Genomic DNA, 18,018 nt, shown 5'->3' with positions numbered 1-18,018 from the left:
TGCTTATTTTTAACTATTTTTAAAGCCTCGCAGCTGGGCTGGTTTCCCCCTCCCAACCTTGAGGCTCTCCAGGGGGGCTGGCGCGGCCCCCCCCCCTCCACCCGGTCGCCTCCTCCTCCTGCCGGGCCCGGGCGCCCCCGAAGAGACCCGCCCCGCCGAGGACAGCGCCGAGCGGGGCAGCGACACGAGCCCCCCCGGCCCCCGAAGACGGAGCCGAGCGAAGGATTTTGCCCCCCGCCGCCTCCTGCTTCTCCCCCCACCACGAAAAACGCGGGGCTCGGCCAGGCGCCTCCATCCTTCCCCGGAGAGACTTCGAGGGTCACCCACAATTTCCTTCTTCCTCCCCCTTCTTCTTCCCCTCCCTTCTTTCCCCACGGAAGGATTTTTTTTCCCCTCTCTCTCTCTTTTTTTTTTTTTTTTTAACCCAGCGGAGGATATTTTTGGTCTCACCCTCTCGGCGAGGAGTGTTTCTTTCTGGGGAGGGGCGCTTGTTTCCGCGGGGGGATTTAATCCCCCGGCCGGGCTGCCCCGGGAGACTTTTTCTTGCGGCCTTTTCTCTCTCCAGGAAAAGCTTCCCCCCCGCTCCCCTGCCCCCGCAGATGTTTTTTTATCAGTGGGGGCAAAACTGCACCCCAGGAAACCTCCTGCCTTGACGAATTCTTCAGACTTGCTTCTAGCCCTGAAGTTTTTTTTTTCTTTCCCCCACGATTTTAAAAATTAATTTATTTGGAATATATTCAGCGCAGAGGAGAAGAATCTGATTTTTAAAAATTATTATTATAATAATTTTATTTTCAATTTTTTCCCTCGGCCCCGGGCGAAACGAGCCCGGGTCGCGCTTCCCCCCGCCTCCCTGCGCGCTTCGGCCCTGTCTCCCCGATGACTAAAGGCACGGGAGGAAGAGGAGGGAGGCCGCTGGATTAACTGCCCCCCTCCTTCCTCCGCCACCACCCTCATCGGATTATTTATTTCCCTACTTCTCCTGCTCGGCATCTGAGAGGAAGGCGGGATGTCAACTGGTTTTTCCTCCCCGGCCCTTTGGGCTTGATTTTTTTTTTTTTTTCTTCCCCGGGTGTTTTTTCGGCCTCTCGTTGGAGCAGCTGCCCCCTCGCCTCACGCCGCTCCTTGCGCGGCCCAGAAGACAAGAGGAACGGGGAGGATTTTGATCCTAATCTCCTGCCGCTGGATTACTTCCCGCCTCCCCCTTTCCACGGCGGCTTTAACCCCCCCCCCCCCCCCCCCCGCCTTGCTTAATATCTAGAAGAAGAGAAACCCTCCCGAGTTTCTCTATTGAAAAAAAAACACACATTTTTTTAATTTTTATTTTTTAAACCTCCGCTTTATATCACTCTCCTCCCGGGTTATTCCCCCGCCGCCTGCGCGTCCCTCCGTGGATCCCGTATTTAAGTGTGTTGTTATTTGCCGTGTCCCCCCCGCCCCTTCCCCCGTCCCCCCCCCCCCCGGGCCGTGTCCGTCCCTCTGTCTGTGTCTTTATTTCTCGGCGGAGGCTGCGGGATAATGGCGCGCGCGTCGCCGCTGTGAGGATGAGTTCCTGCCTGGTGCCGAACGGGGCCAGCCTGGAGGATTGTCACTCCAACCTCTTCTGCCTGGTGAGCGCCGCGCCGGGAGGAGGAGGAGGAGGGACGGGAGGAAGGGGCAGCGGCAGCGAAGCAGCCATTTTTAGCAGAGCTTCCCTTGGATGAGCCCTCGCAGCGTGTAGGCCCTGCCTGGAGCCAGACCCCTTTTCCCCCACTTTTCTCCCCATATCCCCCCTCGCAGCTCGCTATTTCCTGCTGCCTCCTCGCCTGCAACTTTTTATTTTTATATCCCCCCCGCCATGCTTTCTCTTTAACCTTATCTCTGCCAGCAAACGTGATATTTCCAGCAGGAGGTAAGGGGATCTCCTGCTGCTTCCCCGACGGCCCCACATCCCTCTCCTGTGGCCAACTTCTCCTGACATCCCGCACAGAGCCGGAGCCTTTTGCACTCCCGCAAAGGCCCCTTTCATCGCTTGTATCCCATTATTATTAACATTATTAGGGAGATCTGCTTTGAGTGATGTGCTGTCTATGAAGCACTGGTATCTCCTGTTTTGGTGTGCACCATTTTGTAATCAGTCTTTTTTTTCCTCCTCTTTTTTTCTTTTTTTTTTTTAAGCTGAGTATAAAATTGTTTAAATTCTTGATTTTTTTTTCTTTCTTTCTTTTTTTTTTTTTTTTTTTTTGGGCAGTTCCCAATTTGATTTAACTGGACCGTGATGCAATTTCTGGCGATTGTGCTGACCTGTTTCATCTGCCCTCCCAGGCAAATTAGTTAATATTAGATGACTGCCTGGTATTTATTATTCTAGAGATAGTTACAAGTCAAAACCCGTGCCAAGCTGCTGTGCTGGTATTTTTGGAAGGGGGGGGGATCTGGGCAGCCTGAACGTGCCTTCAGACGGCATCAGGCCTGCAGCTCCCTACTAGTAGTATATTTTTAAATCTTAAAGTCTTTCTAAAGTATCAACTGTTGCAAACTCCCTGCCTTTCATCTAAATTGCTCCTTCCTTAAGGTAGGAAGGCTGCCATGTTAGGTTTAAATGTTGCAGTAATCTTGTGTGTTGTCACATTAGAAAGAAAAAATCACTTGTCAGCAAGTGCCAGGGACCCTCCCTCCCTGCTTGCAGGGGTCCCGTGGGCAGAGCTTCCCAAGGGCTTCCATGGCTTGTTCTCAAGTGGAAAAAACTTTGGTAGCCTTAAAACTTGGTACAGTGTTGCTTTCTAGATAATCTAGGAATTTCCCCTTCCTCTTGGATGTAATCCCTTGTAACTCTTCTACTTTATAAAGTTACATGGATCTTTGCCTTGGAATAGGGGGTTGGTGCATCCTAACCAGCATGGATTTAAATCAGATGTGTAATTTCAGGATTTAAATCCTTAAAATGTGGTGTGGAAAATGAAAAGCATGAGAACTTGGGGCAAAATAAGTGCTTTCTGTGTGAGAAACAGAATACCTAAAAATGAAGAAATTTGTGAAGTTTTCCGAAATAGTAGATTATTGGAAGAATGTATGCTTAAGCTAGATTTACTGTATTATCCATTTCTTAGGAGAAATATTTAATTTAAAAGCTAGTGTATGTATAAACATAAAGCGTGGAGATCTTTGCTAAGGTGAATGTTTAGTAAACTCTACAGATAAAGTCAGGAAATAATTACACTAATGTCACTTGTTTTTTAAATAAAGCCTCACTTTGCTCTGTAGTCTTAATGCTGCAGAGAAAACTAACAATTCTTACTTTACTGCAGTTTGAAATTCAGAGATTGTAAAACAGGCTGCCTGTTTATTTCCAGTTTATCTTGTAAGTGGACTTTCGGTTAGGTTTTGTTGGAATAACATTTCCCTCTTCCTCCCACCCTCTTCTTTCTGTGTCATCATCTGTGTCATAGCAGGGTGTTTTGGGTGGGAATGGAAGACAAAAAGCTGGCCTTTTCCAGCTCCCTTTGGAGATGCTTGGAACTACTTCTGAATTTTGTTTTTTTTTCTGTGTTCCCTCCGCCAAATGTCTGATATCTGTTGTTTTCCTCCCCTTAGGCTGATCTAACCGGGATTAAATGGAAGCGATACGTATGGCAGGGTCCAACGTCTGCCCCGATTCTCTTTCCGGTCACGGAAGAGGACCCAATTTTGAGCAGCTTCAGCCGCTGTCTGAAGGCCGATGTACTTGGTGTTTGGCGGCGAGACCAGAGGCCTGGGCGCAGGGAGCTGTGGATATTCTGGTGGGGTGATGACCCCAACTTTGCTGATCTTATTCATCATGATCTTTCAGGTAGGATTAATTAAAATAACCTTGTGTTGTTTCATGAAAGATACTGTTACTCAGGGCTGTCCCCTGCCAGTCTTTACAAAATCTGTACTAGGTGGACTATTGCCTGGATTTATTGCTGCAAGTTTACAACTTTGTATTTATGGTGACAGTGGATAAGGCTTTCAGAAAAGCCAAATTACTATGGTAGTGTGCTCATCAAACAGTTGGTATCTGAATTTAGGTGGTATTTGGCTGCCAGCTATTCAGAACAATTTTGTACCCCTTGCTTATTTACTGTGTTTCTTCAGAAGAACCAAGTAATCCCAAGAATTCTGACAGTTTCTTGGAAAAGATGTGCCCTGAGCTTTGCCTCTGATTCAGAAGTGAGGGGATCTGATGTCATAAATATGTTCTCATAAGATCCCTTTTGTTTGGCAATTAGCATTTCCAAGTTCACATACGAAATTCGTTTTTGAAGAAGTTCATTTTTTGATCTTAATTCCTGGCAGAGATTTTTTTTTTTCTTTTTAATAGATAGGTTGGCAAGCTAAGTTGCTTGTCAGTAAGGTAATGAAGTTAACTTTTAAACTGTTTCTGTAAGACTGTTGGTGAGACAACACTGATACAAACAAGAACTAAATCGCATCTCGCTACTCTTATTTCTGATTGATAGAGAGTGTTCAGACTACCGAAGTGTAAAACTGACCTGGGTTTGGTGACCTAGTAACCAGAATTTGTTAATGCTCTCTGTAGGCCAAAGCACAAATGTACCTTTGAAATGCTGCTCAGGAGTCAATTTCAAATAAATTACAGTATCTTGTATGAAAAACTCCATTATTATGTGATCTTGAAAAGAACTGAAGTACTAAAATGACACTTCTTATTGTGGTAATTGACTTTAAAGTTTGGACTGCTGCTGGTATTGTTGTCCATCCTGGAAACGGAAACTTCACATCTTAAATGTCACTTATAGCGTAGGTTGCTTAATGCTGTAGTGCATTTGCAGCTTCCTTATTTTGCCCTATGAATAACCTAAGTCTTGACCTGCAGGGACCATCCTTTGTATGGCTGAGAGGTAACTTACACTAAATGCTATTTTTGGCCTGGGCCTGCCCTAAGCAAAGACAAACACTTGTGTACAAGTATTTATGTAAATGTTGTATGTGGTTGATTGGTGGGCTTTGAGTGAGGTAAGAATGTTGTGCTTTTTACATAGGACATAAAACACATAATAAGTCATCTGGAGACTGCATTTCTTGTGGGCCATCAGAATTATTTGATGAAGCAACTTCCTTTACCTTTTGAGTCTAAAGGCACCTTGTATTAAATTACTAGCAGATAAAAATGATGAAAATACTGGTATTTTGTAGCTGACCTTTCAGATAAGCCTATATTTATGCTTTTACAGATTTGTGCTTTTGTGTAAATAGATAAGCAGGAATCTTCCTGGGTACTTACCAACATTTTTATAAAGGGAGAGATAGAAGATTCTTTTTTTTTTTTTTTTTTTTCTTTTCCAGCCATGTATTTGCAATTGTTCTGGGTATTTTCTTTGTTCAGAGTGGATGTCTGCATTTCAGTCAAGAGGTTATTCTGCATCCGCCTTGTCATTAGACGTTTCTCCACATTTTACTACTCGGGAGACTGTTACCTTGTCTGTGGAGACATATTTGACCTCTTGATTTGAGCAAGCATTTTTTTTTTCTTTTTTAATTATTATTGTCTTTTAGAGTGTATTAGTCTGCTTGGTTTTATATGAGCAAAGGCTGATAAAGATATTAATCAGCTAGCTTGTGGAGGACGTGGCTGAGGAGTGCCTGCACCTGCACTCTCTTTCTTTGCTGTTACACAAAATGTTAACATGAACCTCATATAAGGAGGAATTATGGCCGAACCCAAGCAGTATTATCTGACCTTTGTCATAGACACAGCGGATTTTTTTCATTGGTGAACAATTTCTCCTAGTAATTCATGTTGCCCTGTTCTTCCGATATTGCTTGTTACGTTTTCAATAGGAAAGACAAATTACTTCCTGGCAGAGGCTTGTTACCTGCAAAATTGACTGGAAACTATTTGCTGCTGACAGTTAAGGTGCTGCCTCATGTGCAACTTTTTTGCTAGGTAGAAGAAGAGATGTCCCAAAGAACTGGGTGGGGAGGTAGAGGAGGAACAGGGGGCTAATAAAAGTCTGCTGCTCATATGTCACTTATTGCCTAGTGACAAGGAAAGGGGAATTTGAAAGGGTTGCAGTTAAAAATATGTCTGGGCAGTATTTGATTCTGGCTTTTTTTTTGTATGAAACATGCCTGTTGAGGTGAGGTTAATATTCTGACAGTTTTTGATTAACTGTAAGTTGTAGTTTGAGGGAATAATGGGCACTCCTTGCCTGGAAGAGATCTTGGTCATCAGCCCTGAGGGATTTGAAATATGGCAGCCTTCGAGAATGTCTTTATCCCCTATGGAGCCCATTTCCAAGATCACTCCAAAAGGGAATAGTTTTGTGGGTGTGCATCTATGCATATCAGATTAAAGTTGGGGGGGCGGAAAAAAAAGTCTGTATATAGTTCTATCTTCACCCTGTGCACTCTATAAGTTCATTCTTTGCCCTAGAGATGCTTCTAAATGTCTGCTACTGGCTATGTCTGAATTCTCATATCGAGCCTTGGATAACTACCTTGCTGATGGCCAGGGCTTGTTGTTGCCTGGGGCCATGTCAAAAGGAGACTTGTTTGGAGGTGCTCATTGATCAGTAATATTGACTTCACTCAATCGTGGATTTTTTTGTCCTTCCCTAGAAAACTATTTATTGTATATAATATGAAAAAAAGTGTAAGTCTGTTTCTCTCCTAACATAGCTAGAGGCAGACAGAACCTATAAAAATGTTTTTTTATCCCCCAGCAACCTCAAAGGTTATGTTTGTGTTGTGACAGTGAGGCTTGATTATAGCAATTCCTGCAACTCAAAGCTTAAAGTAGGACATCTCTTCATGTTTCCGAACGCAGTGGTCTCTCGCCAGTCTAGTCAACAGCAGTTTTATTAGAGAGCTTCTCCTGTGTTTTAAAGTGGTTACCGCTCTCTCTGTCTGTCTCTATATATTTTTTAATCGGCCCTGGGTAGTTTGAAATGTGATAACAGTTAGGTATGAATTATGCACAAGAGGTAATCTGACGGAAATGGTTACAATTTGATTAATGCTTGGATAGGGGAATGCTCCCGTATGCCTTTGACCTTCAAATTGCATCTTTTAAACGGTGAGGTTTAAGATGTGGGTTTTTTCTTCTGCTGTCTATTAACTCTTTTTAGTTTACTTTAAAAATTAAGCAGTTTTCATGTACCTGTCATATATAAAAGTAATCATTCTTGTTTGCTGAACAATCTCAGTTCTCATGCTGGGCCTGTAGCAAGAATTTAAGGAGGAAGGTCTGTATGCTCGTGCTTATCTATTGATCCTGGATGGTAAAAATGGCAACAGCCATGGCAGCAGAGATGGTTGGATAATTCTCCATAGGTTATATCCTTGTCTCCAATCAAACCTGACTCTGTTGATTCGCGCTGTTGTCAGCATTAGGGGTTTCATTCCTCCTAATACGATAGAAACTAGAATGTAAAGCTGTTAACGTGGGAAGGGTTCATATAAAGCTAGCTAGTTGCAAGTAGACCACAGTTAACTTGAAAATTTGCCTGGATTTTGTTTTCCTTTAACACTGTTTACTTCCTAAGGCCATTTAACTCCAATAATAATAAATAATTAATATAAATAAATATTTTTTATTTTTTAATTGCACCCAATGCCCATTTTTTCTGGCAGATACCTGTGTTCCTACAGACATAAAAAAGCACTATGAACATTTGTTACTTGTTAACTACTTGTTAAAGCTCCCATAAAAAAAAAGAAAGCTAACAAATGCTGGAGGATACTGATTATCTTGCTTATGTATATATAAAAGCAAGCATAGTTACGCACTTACAAAAATGTAATGCAGACTTTGGCAAAACTGCAGGACCTTGGCGTTCAGATCATGCTTCCAAACTTCTCTTGCACTGCGCTTTCCTAAGAGCACCTGTTAAAGGGAAAGGGGCATAAGTGAAGTGCACTCTGTTGTTTCAGGTGAGTTGTATGAGGAATGCAAAGTAGGACAGAGTAATGAAAACAAATTAGCATTCTAAAATAGTTTCATTAATTTTAGATGGTGTGATATCAAGGAGGAGTTAACTGAGGAAAAACTGACGTTTTTGTAGTATAGAATTTACATTTTCCTCCTCACTGCTTCCAAAAAAATCCTTATTTCTTTATACTTTTTTAGCTTCACTTAAGGAAAACTCATCATTTAGTATTTGGTCTAAAGAGGGGTAGAACAAAATCCGTTTTACTGGCATGAGATGTGTGTGTATGTGTGTCTGACACACATTTATATAATATTGTGTGTGTGTATATATATATATGATAGAAGTGTATGAAAGAATAGAGTGGTTTGGACAGCTAAAAGAACTAGTGAGAATATTTGTAATGTCCAATTTGCCAGAGTACTCATGTGAAGTAAAATCATGCTTTAACACCTTAAAATATGTAAGAAACATTTTTGTTCTCTTATCACCATCAGAGTGAACATTTAGGATTATTCAGATTATGAAATCTTTGAAGACAGAAGTACCTCTTCCTCTTCTTTCTCTTTTAATAGTATGCTTCGTACAATTTCTATTAAGTAGGAGGGTGTTTTTTTTTTATGTTGAGAGAAAATAATTTGAGCAAAATAAAAAGGTAGATGGGGCATGTGAGCAGATGTCATAATTTGCTCCTTCCACCTCCCAGTCAAGAAGGGGAGAAGGACTAGATAGTGCTCTGGGACCTTTTGAAGTCTTATTTATTTCTACTATTTGCATGAATTTGAATAACGTTCTGAAATGAGAGAATCTCTAGCTTTCATCTCATTTAACCTTCCTTTTCTACAGTAAGAGTCACTTTGGTTTAAGCAGGTGGTCTTATCCTGGATACCAGGCATTCTTGCTGATCAGTAGGCATGTTTATAGCATGCTGCCTTTTTAAATATTAGAGGTTTTAATTGTAAATTCCTTCTAATACCTTCCACTTTCCCACGTAAAATGCTCGTAATTCTGAAGAGCTCTCCAAACTCTCTTAATTTACAGCTGGAACAGCTTTCTGGTGAGTTCCTGCATGTGAATTTTGTTGGTAACCTTGTCATCAGCTTAACTGTTAATGTTGAATGGGGTACCTAGCTCTTGGAAGAGCCTTCAGGAAGCGGAAGCCTCTCCTTGGTGTCCGCACTCTGACCATCAAAGCACCAGCCCTGAATTACACTTCTGTATAGCTGTGACTTCAGCATCTTTCTCTCCGTTGATACGCTAATATCCCAAAACAAAATCAGGCATAAAGACTGGAAATAACTCTATTTCCTCTTGTAATATGTAATTGATGCTGTGGATGTTCTTGGGACAATATTTTAAATTACAAGAGTCATCGAGAAACCAACTATTTAACCTTTGAAATAGTGTGGAGTTTATAGTGCAGTTAAAGTCCAATATCATTAAGCTTTGTAGTTAATGTTTGCTCTATTGAACTGCTTGTTTGCCACCAGTTGAGCAGTATGTGCTGAGCAGCAAAGCCACCCGTAGCAGAGGATTGCTCATTTGTGTATGTCCACAAATCTGCGCTCGGGAAAAATGTGTCCTCTTGGCACAGACCTTTTATGCCCTTTGACTTTGAACCTTTGTTGCTTTTTGTTACAAGTTTCTTGTACGATGTTTCTTTAGCAGGTTACTGTATTATTTTGTAGCTGCATGATTAAAAAGAATATAAACAACCAAAAAGCAACCCCCCAACTCAGCAAGTAATAGCTGCACTTCCATGCTGAAATAGTGATGCAAATCCCTTATTTGGGGAATACAGTTCCTTGTGTTGTCATGCCTTTACCAGAAAATGATCTTGAGTAACTATTTGTCTATAGTGACGTGCATCTCTTCACTTCTAAATTATGGGACAGGTCTGTTTACTCTTCTTTTTTTCCGTTGGAGAATGATACTGGGATAAAGAGTAATTTTCTTTAGCTCGTAGTACTGACCTGAAGTGAAAACATGTATTGTACTTACGTGCAGTATAGTAAACTACAGATAGGGCCCCTGTTCTGGTTGCAATAGTGTCTTGAAATGGCTTTCTTTTGGTAACAATCTACAGAGTTTTTTGTTTTGTTCTTTTTCTAAATAAAACTCGTGTCTGGTTTTCTGCATGCTCTCTAATTTAAGGATATTGAGACTTTAGTTAATACTATTGCAACCTTTTAAGCTTCTAAGTGGCTTCCAGATAAAGGTGAAGGGACTTATTTCAAAGGAGGATTTAAAATGCAAGGACTTGGCTGCATTACTGAGGTTTTCTGACCATTGAGCAAACCAGTGGAAAGCTGTTTGAACCAAAATCCTTTGTGAAGGAGAGGTGAACAGACAGATCTCTATTCCGAGAGCAGTTCCGTGGAATTAAATGTGAACACAAACCTCTCCTTGGATGTGTGCAGGGCATGAGGGGCAGTGGGTTTGAGATATGAGCAACTTGCTTGAACTTTGAGCGGAGGCTGGAGCAGATGACCTCCAGAGGTCCCTTCCAGCCTAAATTATTCTGTGACTATCCAGAGACTGAAGTAAAAATATGCCTCCTTATCTGTGTCAGACAGTCTTTTAGTGTCCGCTGCTGCCTGGAGTATAAAAGCAAAGACAGTGCAACTCTACTAGGTTAGTCCAAGGTGTCCAATGGCGGATGCTTAAGGATATGTAAAGCACAGTATTCCAGGGAGTTGAAGGCATAAAGATAAGAGCTGATCCTCAGTAACTTGAGGACAAGATCTTGAGACTCATTTCCAGCAACATATATACGTACTGTGAGAAGTTACATGAACTGTAGTGCCCCTCATTTTTTCTCTCGTGTAACATAGTTGTCTTTGAAATTCTCCGGACCAGTATGTATATTCCTAGGGGCAGTAAACTACTTTCAAACATTTCAAACATTTATTTGAGCCAGGATGATTGAAGAGATTGCAGCTTCTTGTTAGGAGTCTTGCTCTCCAGTTTGTCATGTTAACTTGGTTTGTGCAAGATGAATTCCATGACTGGTTTTGATTTGCTGCTTTCCTCTTTTACTCTATGGTTAATCAGAAAGTAGGACTAGCCTGCTTTAACATCTTTATTTTTTGTTTTGATTATACATATAATATATAATTGTACAAGTCTTCTGGGGTAGAACCAGGCTTTTTTTTCTTCCTCATCAACAAACTGATAAACATTAAGGGTCAGTTAATCAACTGTGCTCGAGTCTCCTTGGTTAGTGGTAGTTAAAATGTAGATGAATGAAAAATCTGGCCTTGGGCAAATTATTTTTAAGCATAATTGTGAACTATCTTTTCAGGGTGTTAAAGGATTGTTATTATTATTTGGTTACAAGTTATGCTATGAATGTTTTCAGCTCATGGGAGAAGAAAGGATGTTGTAATATGTCTAGTACATGAAATGAAAATATTGAGTTCCATCCTATTTTTTCCTTTGCTTTGTAGAAGAAGAAGATGGTGTTTGGGAGAATGGACTTTCTTATGAATGTCGCACTCTACTTTTCAAAGCCGTTCATAACCTTTTGGAGAGGTGCTTAATGAATCGGAATTTTGTACGCATCGGGAAATGGTTTGTGAAGCCTTATGAGAAAGATGAAAAACCTATAAACAAAAGGTAGGTATTTTGTCTTTTTAAATAAGCTGTAGAGTTTACTGAAGCGTTATGCTAGAAGAAGCATCTAATTAAGTGCACTCTGCTTATGGTTTGTTTGGGATCCTCAATCTTTGATCTTCCTTGTTTTTCTGCCTTTCTGGAGTTGTTCAAAACTTCCTCGTGGAGAGAGGAAGTGATATTGAAAGCAATAGGAGGTGTCTTCTGTAGTAGTGCTCCCTCATATGTAGGCTGAGAGATGCTGAGAAGAATCTAGGTCTTCAAGAAAGACAAGGGTAACTGTCCACAATACCTGATACAGACCTAGCCATATAATGGCCGAGACTAATTCTGGTTTGGCAGCACTACTAAAAAACTCATGCTTTGAGCAAGCAGGATTGAGGGAGCACTTTACAGGGAGCAGGTGTGGTCTGGGCAAATTGCATCTTACGGGAGACTTTGGGAAGATGGTTTGTAATGCCAGCTGCTGGTCAGGAGGAAGGCTGTGCGTATGGCCCCCATATTGAGAAGGAGGAGAGATTTTTTGTTCTGGAGTGGAAGGACTTCTCATGGTTCTAACGTGTTTGACATGGTCTATGTTGCCTAGTGATAATTAACAAAATGAGTAAAAACTGGGTTAGCTGGAACAAGTTTAATCGCTGTTCCCAAATCAGCTTTTAAAATCTGAAGTAATTTAAAGCTTAGAGGGTGGATTTTTTCCCCTCTATTTTTTTACTTCTCCCCCTCCCTCCTGTGTGTGGGTGTTTTGCTGTGTGTGTTAAAATCTTGCATGCAGGAAATTTTGAGATCAGTGGCTTTGCTGTTTGGGTGTGGAGTTGGCCTTTGTTGGCATCTTCTGCAATAAATTTAGACTTGAAAGAGAATTAGAGCTGTTTTGGAGTAAAAAGGAGCAGAAGCAAATGTTTGTATGTGTTTGTATTAGTAGCTGTGAACTGCTGCTTTTAATTTATGTATAAACTTATCCTTTATTTCTGGGCATCTCTTTTTCCACCCTAGTCAGGGCAAATGTCTCCTCTCTGGGGTGCTCTTGTCCATCTATTTCTTCTGTCTATTGGCAATCAGTGCTATAAATCAATACTAAGGAGTTTACTTTTAACTGATTCGGCCAATATTTTCTTGGCACAATTTGGCTCATCTCATTTGGGAAACTGGTTTTCCAAATAGCTGTTTGAAGCTGGCATTAGTTATGGCATCTCTCGCAGTAATTTTGCAAACCTCCTTTGCAGCAGCTGGAAAAGCTGCTGCAAGCTTTTTAAAATATAATAGCAGTATTTGTTTAATTTAGAGACTCTGTAATTTTTTTAAGAAGGCCAGAAGGTCAGCCTGCTTGATGAAAATAAGATCTGAAGGAAGCACACAGCCTAAGTAGACTTCATTTAGTGGGAAATTTGTAGAATGATGAGACAGATCTGTGTAAAAATACAATTGTGCACGTTTTACAGAAATTGGATCATAACAATCAAAAGGTTTTGAAGTTGTGTGTTTGTCTTTGGAGTTTTCTCCATCTTTCAAGTAGGAGTTGTAATATTCATGATGCTAATCTTAAACATGCCATGTAGTTTTTGGTGTAGGAAGAATAGTCTTCAGAAGAAGTGTTCTGTTTGCCCCCTCTGTTAGAGAGGGGTGTGTGTGTGTGTCCCTTTTTTTCTTTGTTTTTGGGAAAAGTGGTGCTTCTCCTGTGCAGAAGGGGCCTCTGATGAATGTGACGGGTGTCGCATCTGATGCAGAGAATACTGCTTCTGCTGAGGAAGGGGTGTGTGTGTGTGTATATACATATATATATACGTATATGTATATGTATGTATGTATTTGTCTATAGTGCATTGTGTTGGTTAAATGTATGCCTCATCCTTGGGGAAGGAAAAGTTACCTTATGATAGTTTTGGGGTATGCTGGTATGTTTTTGTTCCTTTGCTTCTTGTAAAATTTATTGGGTGGTGGGAAAGTACAGGAGAAAAGTGCACGTTCTCGGGAAAGGAAGCCACGCTTGCTCATGCCCCTGCGTGAATGTGACCTTGCTACAAGTTACACCTGGTCATTGATGTCTTTGGTACCAACTTCCATGCCCGTCACTGCTTACATTTTGTTCTTTTGGGACTACTTTTTGCACTAGCATTCAGAAACTCTTAATATAAAATTCACAAGCCTATATAATTTATTATTATTATTTTTTACTGTTTTTTTTTTTTTTTTTTACTGGGTAAGATGTACATCTACTGTTGTCCTGTACTTTGGGCCTTGGCTAGTGACTATGTAGATTTATTTTCTGGTATTAGGACAGCAGCTTTAGATAAGGCTGGTTGGGTTTGCTGTCAAAATTCATTGTAAAGCTTTTAGATGCCGAGTGGAAAATACTGTTGATCCTGGAAGTAGTTTCTTCCATGCACATCCTGGGGTTATAGTTGATCAATGTACAGGGTCTTAGTCCCACTCTCTCACCTCCTTTCCCTTTGACCAGCACACAGGTAGAGTTAGTCCTTTTGCTCGGAGCTTATCCCAGCTTATTTTTCTGTGTTTTATTTGAAAATATATTTCCATGGTATGTGAGCCTTTCTGTTATCTGGCATCCCGACCATAGGCATGGGTCGTGTAGTGCTTTTCTGCTCCAGGAGCTGAGTCTCTTCCTGCCGCTCCGTGCCCTGCTGTAATTGCTCCCTCCGCATGGGATGCGGCAGGCGGGAGATCCGTGACATAAGGGTGTGATTTCTGGTAGGTGGTTGGCTGAGATGACACATCCGCAGGCAACTGTGCCTTCCTTTCTGTTGCTATGTCTCTCTTCTGCCTGTAGAAGGATCTATTTTAAAAATCCTTTTTCATCATTGTGTAGCATGTTCTATTTTTAAGAATAAAGTCCTTAATGTTTGTAAATTGGTGCTGCTGTGGCACGTGAGTAAATGATCAAGTAGGTAGAAATTATGTGGTTTAAGGTGTTCATTATTTAGTAATATTTATGTGACCTTTACGGCAATCTATGAAATTATTATTGTTTAATCTGGTTTAAAATTAGGAGCGTGTCTCAGCCACACACGCGGCACGGTGACAAAGCGGCCCGGTACCCGGGCTGCTCCTTTCCTCTCCGCAGGCTGAAACCCGCTCCGAGGAAAGCGAGGCCGCCGAATTTGGCAAAATCGGATCTGTTAGAACAAGTCACGATTGCCAGGCCTGAGGAAACGCCTGACGAGTCAGTCCCACTTCCCTGTGCGGATAGGAAGGAGGGATTGGAGTAGCAAAGAGCCCCGAGTTTCTTTCGTTAAAACCTATGTGGGTGATTTCCAGAGCCTGGGAATGGCTGAGGGGGTCAGCAGGGAGATGAGGAATAAAAGACTAAATAGGATGTTTTCCTAATGGCCTTAGTTGTAACAGAGCTTGGAGCTCCGGAGCTTTGTGACTCTCTTCAATCACTTAAATAAAGCAAGGTGGATTACCGAATCTCAGCAGTGTGGTTTAAATGACTGCATATTGAATTACAAGATTTGACAAACAGGAATGCTTTTTTTTTTTTTTTTTTTCTTTCTTTCTTTCTTTTCTCCTTTCCACCCTCTGGCAGTTGTGTTGTCGTGTTCACAGGCATGGTTGCATATGCTTTAATTCGTAAATCCACGCTTGAAACATAGAAGACAGAGATTGTGAATTGCTGCATCCATCTGTCTGTCTCTCTTCTGGTTAGACTGTTCAAGGAGCAGCCTTTCCTCTTGCCTAGAGTAAATAGAACTAGGGAACTTGTTAGGTTAAACAATACTCCAGATATGATTTCTTGATGAAGATCAAATTGGATGATTATAATGAAAATAAAAGCACAAAGTGCTTATATGCAGCACATCTGCTGAAATGTTAATTAAAAAAAATACCAAAGTGGTGTGTGTGTGTTTTAAAGCAATTAATAAGCAAATAATTGAGTAATCCCGACCTAGTGTGATGATCTAATACACAACTGGAAACCCAGCATACTAAGAACTACTGTACTCCTTGTATGGTTGCTTGTAAATAGGAAATAATATAACGAGTTGCACAGGGTGGCAAACCAGAACTGGTGTCTGACATGTTTGCTTAAAAAAAGAAAGAAAAAAAACCTTGGAAAATGATGATAAGCTTATCTCAGCTTACAAAATAAAACTTGCTGCGCAAGTTTGGCAGGTAGTGCTGTTTAACCTTAGCCGGGATGCGGGAGGATATACGCCAAACTTACTTTGTTTTATTTTTCCGTGGAATTACTATTTTATCTAACCGGTATAAGAAGGAAGTATATGACTTCATGGGAAGAAAAATATTTTAGATATAAATTTGCCCCCCCTTTTTTTTTTTTCTTTCCTTTGTAAGCCCTTGCAGATGTAATATCTCATTTTGAAGGTGTGCTTATCATAGTTCGAAGTAGGTTTTTTTTTTTTTTTCTTTTTCTTTGCCTCCTCTTGCCAAGAGGAAGAGGTAAAACCAGCCACAACAAATATAATTCCTGAGCTCAGTGCAAGGCTGTTGACATCTCTGCAACCTCAAGTGGCCGAGGCTTCGTGTGGCTGATTCCCCCACCACAAGTGGGACCGGGAATTTCTGCCCACTTCAGAAATGTTTATATTCATAACCTATTTGTTTTTAAGGAACAGAAGGGGAGGAGATTCCTGGGTCTTAAGGCTCAAAATTCTTCATCCTTAAGAGAGTTAACTAAACAAGAACAACATGTAGCTACAGGTTTTGCCTTTATATAATTAATTTGAAACCCTAAGTGCAGAAACTAAATGGCTCTTCCTCGATGCTGGTGAGATATTTCTATAATCCATTAAGTCTCTTCTACTACTCTTGCTGTGTAAATTCCCTCCTATATTAGTCTTTAAATCAAGCCATGTCAACTTTTTTCTCTACAACAGCTCTAATGAGGCTGTTCTGGCATCACATACCGGCAGGAGAGCAGGTGATGTTTTTCCTTGTGCTGTAGACAGCTGGAATTGAGAGCTGCTGTAAGTAGGACAGTGCAGGATAAACAGCAGGAGCTGAGAGCATTGATCACATGATTGTCTCTTTGGAATATTGGGTTGCTACAGAGACTACTAGCAGACAAATTTAGCACTTTACATCACAAAGCAGTTTTCTCTTATTTAGCATAAGTTACAATGCTAGGTGGTTCATCGGGAAAAATGCAAAAATGGCATCGCTGTGGGTTTCTGGCTTTCAAAAATGAATCTGTGCTCTTTTTGTTCACTGAGCAGTAATACAAGAGCATATAGATGCTTCATATCTTGTTAAAAGAAAAACATAGACTGTATTTTAATTTTCAACTTTGAAAGCAAATATCTGGCTTAACGCTTTTGTAATTGGTTTGGAATGGTAGAACTTGAAAGCTGACATTACTGTTTAAGTGGAATAACATCTAGATGCTATTGTTTTCCAAATATGCTGGGTTATTTTATTCTTTACAGCATATGGACATTCCATTGTGAAAGCTCAAGTTCAGATAATTGGGATTTGCATTCTGAATAATTAAAGGGTGCTAAAATATAAGACAGCAACTTTTTAGTCGTTAGGTTCTGAAATACAGAAACCAGAGCCAACTCTTTTTGTAGTGTTGCTTCAATTGCAGTATCTGGGGAAATATTATATATTTATATGTGTTAATATATCTCTGTATAAAGTTTCAGTTGCACTGCCTAAAAAAACCCTTTTTTTCTAGGTAAGAAGTCATGCTGTATTTTTAGTCAATAGAATACAAAAATAAAATCCTTAATTTGTTTCAAACCCTTTTTTTTTATGGGGGAAGCTAAGCCTGTTAACAATGAAGTCTTTAAAAATGTGGAAGCCTTTGAGGTGAATATGACTTACTAAATTCTGGAACAAAGGTCATTTATTACATCTGTACTTGATTTAGTATACGCAACTTAGTTATGGAATAAACAAATATTTTAACTTACAAGTCTAGCTAAAACCAAAACATCCTTAGCTATGTGAAAAATATTTGGAGAGCCTTTGACAGTAGTCATTAGTGATGTGCTTTGAACTGGAAATTTCTTTTTTTTTCCTGCTTTGCTATTAGCTATGTTTTTTGCTTTGTGTTATCATCAAAATCGGCTTTCTGCTGTATTTACCTTCATGACCATAGGGAGTTACTGAAAGAGATGCTTAGAAAAATGTCTGCTGTTCCATCTTGTAGTCAGTAGTTAGAGAAGCATTTGTATTTTGAGATGTTATTATTTCTGTAGAATTCAGCATATGTAACGTATTAGAAAATATGGGTGCAGTTGTGCTCAGATTTGAGTTTTCACATAAAGGATATTAATGCTATCGCGTCTGATAGGAAGCATAGACCTTGTGATAGGGGCTGATATAGGCCCTGATGTTACAGGAAAACTTGTAGCCAAGGGCAAGGAAAGCATGTTTGTGAATTGATTAATGATGATTGAATCTCTTATCATGGGAAGTAGTGCTGTGGGATAATGAATACATGCGTTTTCTTCCTAGAGAACTAGCTACTAGTCTCTCCCATCCTGTCTTCCCTCCCCACGCTCAAAACAAAACAACAAATCCA

General features: G+C 40.6%; 1 protein-coding gene across 1 annotated transcript in view; it reads left to right on the top strand.

Moving 5' to 3' along the window:
• Nucleotides 1-1,464: 1,464 nt before the first annotated feature.
• The window catches only part of MED13 (mediator complex subunit 13), a 47,900-nt gene continuing 31,346 nt past the window's right edge, over nt 1,465-18,018 (top strand). The window contains exons 1-3 of the mRNA XM_088535903.1: nt 1,465-1,610; nt 3,574-3,808; nt 11,342-11,510. Of these exons, the coding sequence (XP_088392029.1) occupies nt 1,545-1,610; nt 3,574-3,808; nt 11,342-11,510 (470 nt within the window). The 5' untranslated portion in view covers nt 1,465-1,544. The remainder of the gene's footprint in view (nt 1,611-3,573; nt 3,809-11,341; nt 11,511-18,018) is intronic.

Source organism: Tinamus guttatus, unplaced genomic scaffold (genome assembly GCF_059628265.1).
Source record: "Tinamus guttatus ecotype Peru unplaced genomic scaffold, ASM5962826v1 Tinamus_guttatus_pri_ptg000043l, whole genome shotgun sequence".
Taxonomy (NCBI): domain Eukaryota; kingdom Metazoa; phylum Chordata; class Aves; order Tinamiformes; family Tinamidae; genus Tinamus; species Tinamus guttatus.
The sequence above is the reverse complement of the archived record's forward strand: the minus strand, read 5'-3'. Positions and strand labels throughout refer to the sequence as shown.